General features: G+C 37.2%; 1 protein-coding gene across 2 annotated transcripts in view; it reads right to left on the reverse strand.

The window, feature by feature from the left end:
• LOC109097550 (ras GTPase-activating protein 3-like) overlaps positions 1-16,334 on the reverse strand; it is a 43,974-nt gene that overhangs the window by 24,424 nt on the left and 3,216 nt on the right. For both annotated transcript variants that reach the window (XM_042717040.1, XM_042717041.1), the window contains exons 2-4: positions 3,831-3,948; positions 3,572-3,675; positions 2,070-2,164 (exon numbers count right to left, since the gene is read on the reverse strand). In XM_042717040.1, coding sequence (XP_042572974.1) covers positions 2,070-2,164; positions 3,572-3,675; positions 3,831-3,948 — 317 coding nt within the window. The remainder of the gene's footprint in view (positions 1-2,069; positions 2,165-3,571; positions 3,676-3,830; positions 3,949-16,334) is intronic.

Below are 16,334 nucleotides of genomic sequence, written 5' to 3' on the forward strand. Positions count from 1 at the left end.
ACACACATAGACACATATGAGTGTATTATATTTGATCTATATCTGTGTCCCTGCAGCACAGAAGCAGTCATCAGTATCACAGGTATATTTGTAGCAATAGACAACAATACATTGTATGGGTCACAATTATACATTTCTCTTTTATGACAAAAATCATTAGGATATTAAGATCATGTTCCATGAAGATATTAAGTGAATATTTTACTACCATAATTATATCAAAACTTAATTTTTAATTAGTAATATGCACTGCTAAGGACTTCATTCGGACAACCTTAAAATAGCATGATTTATACCAGGGGTTCCCAAACTTTTCCATTCCATGACCCACCTAGACAAGTATAATCTATTTCACGACCCACCAAAATATTTGAGATTAAAAAAAACAAAAAAAACAATTGACATTACTTTAAGCCTAATCTTTATTAAACGTTTAATATGACAGAAATTAAGTATTTAAGAAAAATAACCATTTTATTTTAGTGTACAAATGTTTTAACCTCTTTGTTTACAGATGTTAAAATATGAAACGTCCATAAAAACGTGAAACAGACTCACTCCATTGAACTGTAATCTGCGCTGCGTGTTGTTAAACTCATCGTGTGGTTGTTCGGAGAAGATGATGCATTCATGGTGCTTCTGTGTGTGTGTGTGTGTGTGTGTGTGTGTGTGTGTGTGTGTGTGTGTGTGTGTGTGTGTGTGTAAGGGAGAGCGGCGCACAGTCTTTTTTTTTTTTTTAGGAAAGCATAAGAAGTAAAGCAGAACTATCTAAAACAGTTTGGAGATTAAAATAATTGTAAAAAACAGGTAATTATGTAAAAATAATAAACAGATGTCTCATTTTAAATAAACACTAAAAACCGAGATGACAAATTTACTTCAGTCAAAAATTTATTTTTGCAATGGTTAAATAAATGTTCAGCAATATCTTCAAAAGGTTTTTGAACTTTGGCACATTTTTTTCTCTATATAGAGATGATATGTCATGGAAATATTGCGAAATTTTGTTATGTGGAAATGTTTAAATCTTGTAGTGTTACAATTAAACCTGCGTTAATGCCCTGCTCGCCCCGAACATGTGAAATGCTTTTTACAGACCGTTTCCCGAACGAAAACAGTGCAGTTCAAACAGATGATAGAAATGAATCCGAAACCATTTCCGTAACATTTGAATTTTCTGGTGTATGCAATATCATGCAGAATACAGCGCATTGAAGTGAGCGAGTTTTTTCTCATTAATAATGCGGAACGATTGAATCTTTTAATAATGACGTTGCTCTGAGACCCTCACTGTAATTACAACTTGTGCACGCCTGTGCTTCAAAACATGCAACGCATGTTTTAAATCGCGGAATTAATTGCAATTCGAAAATCTCACTAAGGATATCGGAATTCGTAATTAATGTTGGTAGGCTATATCGTGCAGCCCTAGACTGAACTGTGTGAGTGTGTGTCATTTAAACGCAAATTAAGCTGCAGCCAAGTGACTGTGGGACCCACCTCGCTCCATTCAGCGACCCACAGTTTGAAAACCCCTGATTTATACTACTTAATGCATAAAGTGGCAACTATCTGTACCTCAGTGTTATATGCATTAATAAAGTATTGAGTGTAAATTATCATTTTAATTCAAATTATAAAATGGATGCCACTTTTCTGAAAAAATAAAGCCCTCCCTACACCTACCCAAAAATTTATTTTGAACTTTTCGATTATTTCCTTAATTTTTATTGAAAATAAACGCCTTTCCGATGTGATATGATATTTGAAAAGGGAGGGAAAAAAAATCTGCAAAAGGCATGATCGAACTCTTAGTGCACTTAGTGTAAATAGACACGCTGATGTTTATAACGCCGTTAAACTAGAAAAATTATTCACATGCGTTAACATCCATTCTATTCTATCTTTCTTTCTATACTATGTGTACTGCAATACGTGAGACTTATCACAGCACTTGCATATCATATTGGTTTGGATTGCTTCTATTGTCCTCATTTGAAACTCACTTTGGATAAATGCATCTGCTAAATGACTAAATGTAATGTAAATGTAATTGTGTGAACACATACCTGCACCTCTGAGTCTGCACACACCGGCTGCAGCGGGAACCAGTGGTCTTTACCGTGGTATTTCTGCAGGTCTTCCTTCTTCACGGCCACTTTACCTGCAGAAACAACACAGATCACAGATCAGCTCTTAAACTGACACATCCAAGTCCTCGACCAATCAGAACACTCTAGAATCTTCCTGAAAGCCACCGAGCAACCGTATAGTCTCACTCTGGCTCTTCAGTGTCAAACACTCCTCACATTTTCTTAGAAGGTTTCTAGTTAACGTTCAAACGCTTTAGGTGTCTTTGCTCTACATTCCCTCTCCTTCTGCTTTAATGTCTTTGTAACATATTAAAGTATATATAATTAATATATAAAGTCACAGCTGAGCCGCTGCGCATCTCCATTCAATCACACCGGAGTTTCGTTTATGAATGAACTGCGTGTTTAAACGAATCTAGCGAGTCAGTGATTCAATCACCCATTCATAAAGACAGTCACGCGCTTCGTTCCTGAATGAATCAGCCGTTCGAATGAATCAATTCAGTGAATGATCAGTGACCGGCCGCCACCTGCTGGCAGTTTTTCAAAGTATCTTTTCTGTTATTTAAATAACTTAATATTTCTGTTATCAAAATTTTATATTTATAAAATTAACCTCAACATGAACATGCCACCTCTGAGCCTCATTGGATGTCTGTAAATATAGGCTTTTGTGTTCTTCTGTGCCACCTCTGTGGAACAAATACATTTTTTAAATACTGACTTCATTTGATTGGTAACTTATTCTTATTATACTTTTTATTAAAAAATTTAAAAAGCTTATAAATATATATATTTTTTAATTTGACATGAAAGATTACATTCTTTTGATAAAGTTAAGAAAACGGCATTACAAAGATAAAAGCTAAATTCCCTGTAAATCACTTTAAGGAGTCAAATATCACCACGGAATAGAAAGGCAAATTTTTTATTTTTATTTTTTTAGAATTTTTGAGTGCTCCTGAAATTTTTGACTGTGCTTCTAAATTAAAAAAATAAAAATTCACAAGTGCTCCTAAAAAGAAAAGTGTAAAGCCCTGCTGTTGTCAGCATCTTTGACACACACACACACTCACACTCACACACACACACACACACACACACACACACACACACACACACACACACACACACACACACACACTCACACTTACACTCACACTCACACTCACACACACACATCTAATTAGGGAAATGCCCTAGTCTTCTATTGTTTTTATATACAGTCAGTTATAAATATTGTAACAAAACCATAATCCAATCACAAACCCTAAACTTTATGTACTTCAACTTTATAGTGCTTTTACAAATGAGGACGTCTCCCAAAATATGGTTAGATAGGTACACACACACAAACACACACACACACACACACACACACACACACACACACACACACTCAACACACACTTAACACTCAAACATGTAACATCCTGTGATGCAATACTGGAACACAGATATTAATGAGAGCTGCTCACCGATGCTGGAGTCCCTCCTGAACACGTCTCTGTCAAAGATGTAGAAGGACAGATGGCGGAAACTGCGAGGGATTTCACAATAAAAGTCCTCACCATAGAACGGACTGCAGCGGACAGAGAAAACAGATATTGTGGTTACTATTATTCTTAATTAAATGATTTTTCATTGTCAGATTGATGCACTGATGCACAGGTGTTGTTGAGTGATTTTACACCTCATTAACACTGTGTGTGTGTGTGTGTGTGTGTGTGAGCTCACCATAAGGACTTCTCTAAGGTTTTGGTTCGGAACACTTCCTCCTGGTCCAGGTTGACTGTGCAGTAACAATCCCGCATCTTATTCGGACCCGGATACGGAGGGATGTTCTTCGCTTCACCTGCAGACACACAGACAGTCTTTCAGTCGTTTATGAGGCTAATGATTAATGCGCTTGCAGCTGTAACGAGATACGAGCAGTCGTCAGATCACTGAGACACACTTTTATTCTGACGGAAAACAAACAATTGCAATAGGCGGCATTTTAACATCCCATCAGTGCTTCTGCAAAATTTGCATTCTTTTAGTGATGCATGAAATATGACCCGGAGATGATGGTGTTATGTGCATAAAATTATGTGATAATGTCACTTTTATCAAAAAGAAAACCTGGTTACTTTTGTTTAATACAAATATGCAAGCACACCAGAAAGAAACATTATGTTATTAGTAAAAATAATACACTGTGTTTTGTTCTTTTTGTACTTCATTTTGTAGAACGTTATAATCATGACAAAAAACAACACCTGGACATTGTAGCGTTCTTAGAATATTAAAAATAAAGTTAGATTTTAGGTGAAAAAATATATTCAGTAGAAAGTTTTAAGAAATGTTTTTGTAACCTTTAAATAGCATTAAATAGTCCATTGGTTGGTCTTTTTAGATACGCATTTAGGAGCTTAACCGGTAAAACTGTTTCCATTGTAGTTCATGCTCATGTTTTCTTAAAGAATAAGACATTTATCCGACTTATTTGAGTGCATAAGTTTTATGTGCATTTTCAGAATTTATGTGCATCTTGGCGTTTCCATCCAGCGTTTTTTTTTTATTTAATTATATATCCATGTGTTTGCTTAAAATGTGATGTGGAAATATATATTGTGCACAGAGAAGAGGATATATGATGTTCTCTGGGTGTTCTGGGATCAGATGCAGAACAATAGAGCGCAATATTCTGTGCAGGGTGGGTTCAGCGCAAAAATCTGTGTGGGATCTGAAACCCAGTACACACTTCAGACATGTGAGTGGAGGAATGCTGTCGGCCTGCAGCAGGAAGAATGCAACACTCTGGGAGGAAGTTGGGTGTGTTGCAGTGTGTGTTTCCACAGAATGAACAAGTGTCCTGTTACACCCTCATCACCCCATTGACACCAATCATTTGTTGCATGCATGCAATGAGTTTGCATTTCACCGCATGCAATGTAATTGTAAGTGCATGTGTAATATTCCTATATGCATGTGTAATATCCTTCATAATTCTGGACTAAGCAGATGAGAAGCAGATCTGATGCTGCAGACAGACACCGGCGAGGTGCTGTTGACGTGGTAAGCCGATCCATGCGTGACATTCCGGATCTAGAAGCATCTCTGTTTCCTGTCCACTCAATCCCAGCGCACATAATCGCTCAGATCCTGATTGGATTACAGCTCGCAGGTCACTCTGGAGACCACAGCACTGTGGGATTACTGGAGCTGTGCGTGTGTGTGCTCAACCATCACTAGTATTAGAAGTGAAAACAGGAAAAAAATGGAATCCAGAAAAATGAAAGCGAAAAGAGGGAGGAACAATTAAAACAGGGGTGGGGGGGGGCAAAGAAATGAAAACAAGGAAAATGGTGGAGGGGGCGCAGAATCCAGAACAGATGAAAATGGGGAAAAAGGGGAATCCAAAAAATGAAAGAGAAGACACACGGAATCTAGAAAATAAAATCAGGAAAAATGTAATCCAGAAAAATAAAGGGAAAAATGCCACAGAATTTGTGCTGCACGATACTGGAAAAAAACTCACATTGCAATATTTTGTTTTTCTATATATATTATATTGTGATATGGAAAAAAAAATATCACCAGATGACTTCAATAGCTCTATTTGGAAAAATAATAATCAATGATTGGGATGATTTTGTAGGTGAGTAAATCAGCATAGGAAACAAATAACAAGCATAAATATAATAGAACAAAGATGCCTAAAAAATGAAATAAACACTGCTTTATATTTTTCAGGTAAGTGTAACAGTATTCAGGTACAGAAACTGAATAATCAAATGTAAAATTACACTGCATAGTCTTCACTGTAAATTGAATCTGTTTCGCCCCTTGTGCTCCGTGACCTAGTTTTCCCTCTAGCTTGATTAGTCATTCGATTCAGGTGTGTCTAGTTCGTTACCCTCGTTTAGTCTTGTATTTAAAGTGTTGTCCGTTCCTTTGTTCTTTCGTCTGGTGTCGTCTATACGAGGGCTGCGTGTGTGTTCCTGCCTGCCCTGTGTCACCCTGGATGTGGATTATTAAAAACTCCTTCATCTTTGTTCTCCTTCGCTCCCACACAGTAGTCTCGTGACACTACAACAGTGATCTCTCTCTGTGTTTAGCTGTTTGATTAACATTCATCACACAGAAAGCAACAGGAGCATTAAACTGCTGTGAACAAATATACTGCTACACATCCGTTTTCTTTCTCAATTGTTTGTTTTCACCTAAGCCATAAGCAACGTGTTTACAAGGATACTTGCAGAGACATGCACTGTGACAATTTTGTTTCAAAATGTGTCATTTCATTGCGATATCGATGCTGAAACGATGTATCGTGCAGCCCTACACAGAATGCAGAAAAAATTAAGAATTACATTAAAAAAAAAATGACAGCTGAATTTGGGGAGAAAAAACTAATGAAGAAAACAACACCCTAGTAACTTAGCAACACCCTAGCAACCACACAGATTAAGCTAGCACCTAGTTTTCATCAACTAATCTCCAATGCAACAAGCCGTCAGACCACAGGAAGACAGCTAACAGGAAGTGTGGCATCTGTTTCCTCTCGACATAAGGACAAGAGAAAGAGAGAGACAGACAGCATCTTGTGTGCAAATATCGGTGACGTTTCTCTGCATGTGTGTGTGTGTGTGTGTGATATTGTCCATGTCAGTCTCAGTCTGAGACACACCAGTGATGCTGCTGGGACGTTCCTACCTGCAGTGATGAAACAGATGTATGAAATATGCTTTATGTTTTCCCAAATTCTGTTTAATTTTTTTCCAAATTCAGTTTTTTCCGGACTCCTTTTTTATTACTTCAAAAGTATGTTTAATCATTTGAAAGCATGAAACTTATACGATTTCACAACAGCTGATTAAAAGGTAAATAAGTGTGTTTCTGAGCGTATGATCAATTCCAAGTCATTCTTTGATCCACGCCCTCGACTGATAAAATATGGGCTCGAGGAGCGTTTCCCGCCGGATAACACTGACACTGCGGAGGCGTAAACATGAAACATCTGTAAACACAATCGCTCTGACGCGTGTGTGGGAATGCATGCTTGTTGGCATGGCGACAGACTCCCTGCAGGAACTACTTCCTGTTTTGGGGCTCGGCAGACAGTGTAAATGAGTGTGAAATTGAATGTGTTTCAGAGAGACCAAAATATCCTTCTGCTGGAGTGCGTCACCACACGGGCGACTCTGTCTGCATCTGCGGCCCTTAGGACAGAGAGATCACACACGGGATCTCAGGAACGTCTCAAGACAAGAAGTAATCTCACATGTGTCTCAGACTGTGCTCAGTGTGTACAGACTCAGTGACTCGTCTGTGTTCATCATCATCTTCTGGTCACTGTGGGATTTTTCCACCTGTTTTAACGTGACTCAGTAAACATGTTTCATACAGATAAACACGTGTCTTCTCTCAGACAAGCGTGTGTTTATTTGAGTGAGTTGTGCCGTTTAAAAAAGCAGTCGTTGAATTTTCTTTTGGTTACATTTTGAAAGATTAAATTGTTCATATTTTGTCAATAAAAAAACCTGAATCCGCAAAAATGCACACGAAACCAGAAAAATGAAACACCCAACATGCACACAAACAAACAGATTCCTGACATGCATTAGGAAGCTCATGATCCTTCACACAGCTACGTACATGCGTGTTTCAGACCTCACAAACACACTGAGTAGGTGGTGAAGAATAAATCACAGACTCAGGAAACGAGGTCAAGACACCCGAGAGCTGAAAGAATACACAGAGGAGAGAGAAAGTGAGATGATGATACTGACAGAGGAAGAACAACAGCTAAACGGGTAAAAATGAATCACGCAGGAATCCTGTCGAGAGAACCTTGTGATGAGAGGCTGTGCTAGGAAACTAATACAGTTACAGAAAATAAAAACAGGTAGGACGGTCAACTAGTCAACCAATCGATTAGTGAGACTGACAAGTTTATTTTTTTTTTGGGCAATGATGGTGATTTGAAGGAGATGAAATAAGACAGCATTTCCCAAACTGGGGTTCATAAAGTTGAATCTAATCTAACCATAAATTGATGGAATTTTTTATTTTAATTAATTTTAATTAATTTAAATGCATCTTATTTATATAATGAAATAATACAACTATTTTTTTACTTAAAATAAATATTAACTGAAATAAAAAAATAAAAAAACTTCAGCTAGTTATCAAGGCAACATTTCTCATTTTCATTTATTTTAACTTGATGTACTTAAATAAAACTAAATAAAGTAAAATTAATAAAAACTCTAGACATTTAAAAAACAAAAGATAATAAAAATGAAAAAACGCATTAAAATGACTAAATCATTAACTGAAATGTTAAAAATCTTTAACTAAAATGTTTCATTTTTATATTTCAAAAATGAAATAGATTTAATTTAAAAAAACAATGAAATCTATTTCGAAATACTAACAAAAAATATAAAAGTACATCAATATACTACACTAAAATCTGCAGTGAACATGTGAATGTGCTGATAAATTATTTTTTATATCAACTTTATATGTCAGAGGGACTTGACCAGAATCCCTGAACTAATACATTTGGATCTGTTATTTAAATAGGTAACTGCTGTGACAAACACACACACACACACACACACACACACACACACACAGAGAGAGAGAGATCATGTGCTTCACTTTCACCATTTACAGTTACTGGCCAAACGGCTTCAATAACAGACACAAACACTGAAATACAGACACACAGATAAAGACAGACAGAGATAAAGACACAACAGAGCTGCTGTGATCAGAGAGTGAGAGAACGACATGCGCTACAGAGAGAGAGAGAGAGAGAGAGAGAGAGAGAGCTACGACAGGAAATGAGATCGCAGGAAAGGAATTCTGACTGTATCCAAGATGTAGTTAAACGTCTCTAAACATGAGGACCTACAACACAACGGCCACATGTTCCACAGACTCAACCAGCTCTGATCCTTTTAATAGAGTAAATGATGACTTGTGAACTATCTTCTTTTTTGTTGTGATGGCATTAAAGAAATAGTTCACCCAAATATGAAAGTGTGCTGAAAATGTGTTCACCCTCAGGCCATCCGAGATTAGGATGAGTTTGTTTCTTCATCAGATTTGTAGAAATGTAGCATTGCATCAGTGTCTCAGCAATGGATGCTCTGCAGTGAATGGGTGCCGTCAGAATGAGAGTCCAAACAGCTGATAAAAACATCACAATAATCCACAAGTAATCAATCCACAACACTCCAGTCCATCAGTTAACATCTGGAGAAGACAAAAGATGAAACAAATCCAGCATTAAGATGTTTTTAATGCCTAAAATATGAGTTCAAAATCCATAATAACACTTCCTCCAGTGAAAAAGTGTTCTGGTGTGAATCAGGAGAGAAATCTGCACAGATCAAGCAGCGTTTAAACAGCTCTAAACAAATATGTGTCTGGATTTTAATGTGAGAGACAAGAAGCACTTTTTCACTGGAGGAAGTGTTATTATGGATTATAGACTCAGTTTATTGAAGTTAAAAGCGTCTTAATGCTGGATTTGTTTCATCTTTTGTCTTCTCCAGATGTTCACTGATGGACTGGAGTGCTGTGGATATGGACAAAAAAACCTATCACAATTTTTAGATAAATTTTGCGATTTCGATTTTAATCACGATTTTGACACACACAGACATGCTTTACAGTCATAAATGCATTCAGTATAAATTTGAAACATATTTCCAAAAGAAAACCAATGAGAGCTTTATCAAAAAGTTGTAACATGCCTCTAGAACAGACATAAGTCAAGATAATCTCTCAGTAAAGATGTCAAACAAAATGTCTAGATATATGGCAAAAAAATAAATAAATAAATAAAATAAAACCCGTGTCCAGGGCTTTTTTTTTTTTTGGCGATGCATTGGTCATAGAGCTCATTGTAGCGGTGCCTCAGGTGTTGAAATAGATTTGTTATACATTATACAGGTTCACACGTACTCCGTCTGCAGTGCGTATACAGTATGTGTGTGCGGTTCAGAAGCAGCAGCGAGAGCGCGTTATTGTAACGTGAAAGCACATTAAAATAATGCGCGAGCGCGAATCTCTCCGCTCGCAGCAGATTTCCTTTGCTTTGTCACAAAACCAGACACACGTGCTCAGATACACTCTGCTCTCGTCCGGAGAGAGTGCGCGCACTTAAAACATGTCTCCTCTCACTCACTCACTCACAACTCTCTCTGTGCTCATGCGCTAGATATTCATTCTTTTCGCACCTTACGATTTCTAACCTTTTCTGTTCACATCTTTTACCGTGTGCAGTGTGAACGCTCTGATCCGTTAACATGGGCTCGGAAAAAATACGCATCACAGACAGAGTGTGTGAACCTGGAGTTAGGCATATGCCCAGTCTCTTCTGTTCTCGCGCTCCACTTAGGTGCGCTGCATTCTGATTGGATCGGATAGCATATTGCGGGAGCTCAGGACCGCGGAATATCGTGCTTTAAAACGATTTAGAAATCGCGCACGCTCAAATCGTGATTTTATTACGATTTCGATTAATCGCACAGCCCTACTGTGGATTACTTGTGGATTATTGTGATGTTTTTATCAGCTGTTTGGACTCTCATTCTGACGGCACCCATTCACTGCAGAGCATCCATTGATGACACACTGATGCAATGGTACTTTACTCCAAAACATCTGATGAAGAAACAAACTCATCCTGATCTCGGATGGCCTGAGGGTAAACACATTTTCAGCACATTTTCATATTTGGGTGAACTATTTCTTTAATGCCATCACAACAAAAAAGAAGAGATAGTTCACAAGTCATCATTTACTCTCCCTCATCTCACACCAACCAGAATGACTTTCCTTCTTCAGTGGAGCACAAAAGTAGATATTTATCACCATGTTCACGCTGCTCTGCTCTGTATCATACAGTGACTGCAGACAGTAAACACATGCTGTCAAGCTACAAAAAGCATCACAAAATAATCAAAACCATAGTCCATACGATCCATGTGCTGTATAAGAGAGAAACCGGCCCAAATTTAAACATTCCTCTCCACTATATTTCAACTTGTATTTGCATTTCCACTTATTAAAAATTTTACGCGACGTGTTCAGTTACAAGACATGCGAGAACCAATGTGCGTTCAGTTTGAGGAAACAATGAGAGAATTAGAATAATTCCTTTAATGTAAAACAGATCAATACATCCACACCTGTCACTTTAAACATCATCATTCTGTTTGGATGTTTAATAATTTTTAAAGCGGCAGTGTGTCATTTCTGCTCCACCAGCGTCATCAAACAGACCTGACTGTGTTCAAACAGGTTTCACAAACACTGAAAAGTTTGAGAGTCGCAGGCTACACCCGATCACTCACAAAAAGCCATGCATCAAAACAGGAAGTGGGTGTAGGGTTTAAATGGCATTTCCTTCACAAGCTTGAGAGTGAAACCAAGACACTGATGATAATGGTGATCCTCTCTGGACTGATTTACACTTTACATTCACATTTATGATGCTTGCAAGGCTGACATGCTCTCAGTAAGTTTGTTTTCTGAGGATCAAACCATTAGTCATTCTGTAAACGAAACCCCCCCCCCCCCAAAGGTCAACTTTACTAAATGACTGAGCAGGATAGAGAAAGACAGTCATTATACACGTTTACAATCATTCTGCAACAAACTAAATGAGAAAGTGCAGTTCCAGTGGTGAGACAGCAGCAAATAACACAGTGAAGAGGACAGCGCTGAGGGTAAAGGACTAACTACCGGTTAAACACAGATTTAACCTCCAGCTTCCCAGCATGACAGAAACAGAAACCAGATGAAATGTGAAAGGTTTCGTAAAAATATTTACACATTTGATCAATGCGTTAATATGAATGATAATGTTATATAATATAATATCATCCAAATTCTAAAAATAAGAATAATACACTACAAAAAAATTGTGTATTTACTTACATTTTTACTCAGAAATTGCTAGTATTTACAAATAATTACAAAGAAACGCAAGTAGCACATTGAATTAAATGTGAAATTTAGTAAAACATCATCCAATAATCTTTGTTTTAATAGAGTGTATTTAAGATCAATTCTTTTTCTCACAAATATTAAAGTGACAACAAAAATGTATTCTCTTCAATTGGATTTGTTACAAAAACACTTTGAAAGGAATTCATAACATTGTCTTGTACACGGTATTATTGGTAAAACTGGTAAAATTATATAAATAATATCTGTGACAAAAATAATGAACACCTGAATCTCAGCATTATTTTTTTTATATTATATATTGTTTAAAAAATGTGTTATTATTCATCTGATTGTTCAGACAACTTGTTTTGCACATCCTAGTAGCCTAGTCTTGCCATTATGGCTTTGCTGGTCCATAAAGCGTGCAGTAACAGAGTTATATTGGACGTGCTCTGTTAATTTCTGAAGGGCATTCGTCTGTTTGCCCTCATGTACACCGGGACACTCCAGCGAGAGCAGGAGGTGGAAACAGGGAAAGAAAAAACACCATGCAGGTGGAAACTTGCAGAAATCCATCTTCAACACACACACACACGTGTCCCTGCAGCACAAAAGCAGTCATAAGCAGCACAGGTATATTTGTAGAAATAGACAACAATACATTGTATGGGTCACAATTATACATTTCTCTTTTATGACAAAAATCATTAGGATATTAAAGGATGAAATTGTCATTTTTGTAGATTATTTTTTTTTTGCATTTAGTTAGGATTCTGCTGTGTCTGCCAGCTCAGAAAAGCTGAAAAGAAAACATGTAGCCAGTTTTTTATAAACTGTCTGTTGCTGGTTTTGACGTAACTAGCTAGTTATTTGAATATGACCGCCTCCGAGAAAATATGGAGTCCGCCCTCTTCCCAACCCTTTTTGTAAACAAATAGCAAAGCGGCTAACAAAGGTGCCTTGCACTTTTCAGCATTTGAACAATGAAGCGATCCTGGCATGCAACCTGCTCTGTGTTCGGATGCACAGGTTCACAAATGAGCTTTTGAAACTCCGCTCTCTTCTCCGGCTTTAAATTTGCATTTAAAGGGAAAGACACGAAAACGGCACGTTTTGGCTCATACCCTAAAAGTTGCAATTTTAACAAGCTATAAAAAATGATCTTTAGGGTATTTTGAGCAAAAACTTTACATACACACTCTAGGGACACCAGAGACATCTTGTAAAAAGGGCATAATAGGTCACCTTTAAGTAACGATCATGTTTCATGAAGATTTTTTGTAAATTTCCTATCGTAAACATATCAAAACTTAATTTTTGATTAGTAATATGCATTGCTAAGAACTTCATTTGAACAACTTTAAAGATGATTTTCTCAATATTTCGATTTTTTTGCACCCTCAGATTCCAGATTTTCAAATACTGTCCTCCTAACAAACCAGACATCAATGGAGAGATTATTTATTCAGATTTCAGATGATGTGTGAATCTCAATTTCATAAAACTGAACCTTATGACTGGTTTTGTGCTCCAGGGTCACATATTCCAAGGAGACTTGAGAACACCTGATCATGTCAACAGGAAGTGTGTGTTGAGGTTTACATAAAAACACTGTGAATTTGAGCGAAGCACAAAGACAGGAAACCGCCTCGTTCATTACACTCATTACGCTTTCATGGTTTTCCCAAATACTCCAAAACCACTACATTTCTCAGCAGTATTCCTGGAATATGAGTCCAATCCATGCGCCTGAGTCATCGACGGTCCTCTGGAGGATAAACAGCGTCTTTGACGTCACATCCCCTGTGAGCCGAGTTAAACACTACTGAAGAGGAAGAGTGGCGTGTCATCAGACGCTGCCTCATACTCCTTCAGACGCAGCGCTGGACCCGTTTCTTCATCCGAAGGCGGCACAGATCAATGTCGGACAAACCTCAGTTCGACTGACCGCACTCCTCCTCAACAGCACAAACCACACGCTCTGAAAGCTCCAACTGTCCTGGTGTACTACAGGCTTTATTACATAATTAAAAGACTACTGGCAAGAGTTTGGAAAATTAAAACTACAGCAACAGCATGAAATAACAACCGAACAGACCACTGACTAATAGTTAACATTAACTGACGGCACGCATGGACTAGAGATGATGCCAGCTGAAGAGAAAAGTGGTTTCTGAGCAAGTTATTGCATTCTGAGGAAAGATTATGAAGATGTTTTCCTGTAGATAATGGCCACGAATTAAGAGAGTACACACAGTCACAGATGATTTGAAATGTGAGTGAAAGAAGGAAACAGAAACACAAATTCATGATTCTTCACATGACTGTCAAAGACAGTGAACTTCCATCTGGTTTGCATTATCCCACTACTTCCCAGGAATATGGAAAAACAAGCAGCTTTGTAGCTCATTCGGCCAAATCAGGAAGTGATTTGGAACAGTTTCCTGTTTCCTCGTCGCTCCCTCTTCCAGAAGCTCCTGACCCCTGAAAGCCCGACAGCATTTCCTTCAGACACGAGCTCCGTCAGGAAACTCCATATAAGTATGAGAGCCTTCCATCGACACTTCGGCCTGATCTTAATCTGCTTACCGTGACACTACTGTTCACAGAAGCCCTCCACGAACACCCATAACTCACTGTGCACAAGAGACGTCAGGATTCACCACTTCAGCAAAGAGCCTTTGTGACACAAGCTGGCAAAATGAGTCAGAAAAAGCAAATTTTCAAAAAATGTGTTCTTTTTATTTTAACATTCTTCATTCTTAACCCTCTGGAGTCTAAGGGTATTTTTGGGGCCTGGAGAAGTTTTGTCATGCACTGACATTTGTGCTTTTTTCAGTTTCTTATAAATATCTAAATGGCTAAAGTCTAATCTCACTGTAATCAGCACAAACTGGGCTATAATAATATGTGAGCAGCATGTATGTACATGATTGTGTTTTTGAGAAAAAAAAATGTTATGCGTGGTTAGTGAAAAACTAAAAATGTTAAATCACTTGAATAAGGCAATAAAACACATACAGAAAATTGGTTCCCGGGACTTGAGAACTGGAGCTTGTAGCCTAGAATTTTTTTTTCTAAATGATGTGAAAATCATCTTGTTTACTCACTTGCAGAAAACAATATATTGATTTAAATTTTCTAAGACACTTTTTGTTGGTAAAAGTCATATGCGAGTAGGCGTCAACTATCATGAATTCACACCTGAGAAGACAAAGACCTGCATAATGAGCTGCATAATGAGCCATTCAGTCAGCTGTGTCACTGAGAGGGATGAGTTACAAGAAAGAATGTGAGGACAAAATAAATGAATATAATTTTATGTTTGTAGATTATTTAGAATATATTTAATTATCCCACAACATAATTTAATATTCACTTGTGAGTGCAGTTAAAGCAGTTTATTAGGAACAATCAAAGCTGACTTTCAAACTGAATTTTTTGCATCATTACTCCAGTCACACAATCCTTCAGAAATCCTTTTAACAATCTTATTTTCTACAAAAAAACATTTATTGTAATTATTATCATCATCATTATTATCATTATTATTATAATTATTAATGTTGAAAAGAGCTGAGAATATTTTTTTCAGGTTTTTTAGGGGGGATAAATTGAAAGAACAGCATTGTTTGTTACATTTGTTACAGTTACATTTATTGGTACATTTATATTATTTACATCAAGCTTTTGAATGTTATAGTAGTGTATATTGTTATTGAAACTTCATAATATTTCACTTGATTATACATTTAGTCAGGAATTATAGTTTGGAAAAAGTCTTTGGAAAAAGTCTAACTAGTAAAATATCTTCAAAATGATATTATGGCTTTTTGGAATCGGACAAAAAGTGGCTGAGCTACAGCCGTTGGAAGGCAATGGAGAAAGAATGAGTCTGGAATCCTGTAAACGTAACTACGGCATGCTCTCTTCATTTTATTAAATGTTCATAATCACATCCATTCATTTTAAAGTCCTGCTAATAGCCTTTTATTTAGACTAAAACCCCTTTAATTCGGGCGTTTTGAATGGCATTTGCACATCCTGTCATGCACAGGCTACATGCCACTGCATTCATTAAGGTTAACGATTAATCATTAATTGATCGTTAATTTAAACAACGATCAATCATGAAAATAATAATCGAAAACTGACATCCCTACTTTAAACCATGAGGAAAAAAAATATTTTTACAAGGAGCTCAATTACAGAGGAAAACGTGAACTTGGTAACACTGAGTGAGAGAGAGAGAGAGAGAGAGATGTAAAATATAATTGTCTC

The sequence above is a fragment of the Cyprinus carpio genome, chromosome B1 (assembly GCF_018340385.1).
Source record: "Cyprinus carpio isolate SPL01 chromosome B1, ASM1834038v1, whole genome shotgun sequence".
Taxonomy (NCBI): Eukaryota; Metazoa; Chordata; class Actinopteri; order Cypriniformes; family Cyprinidae; genus Cyprinus; species Cyprinus carpio.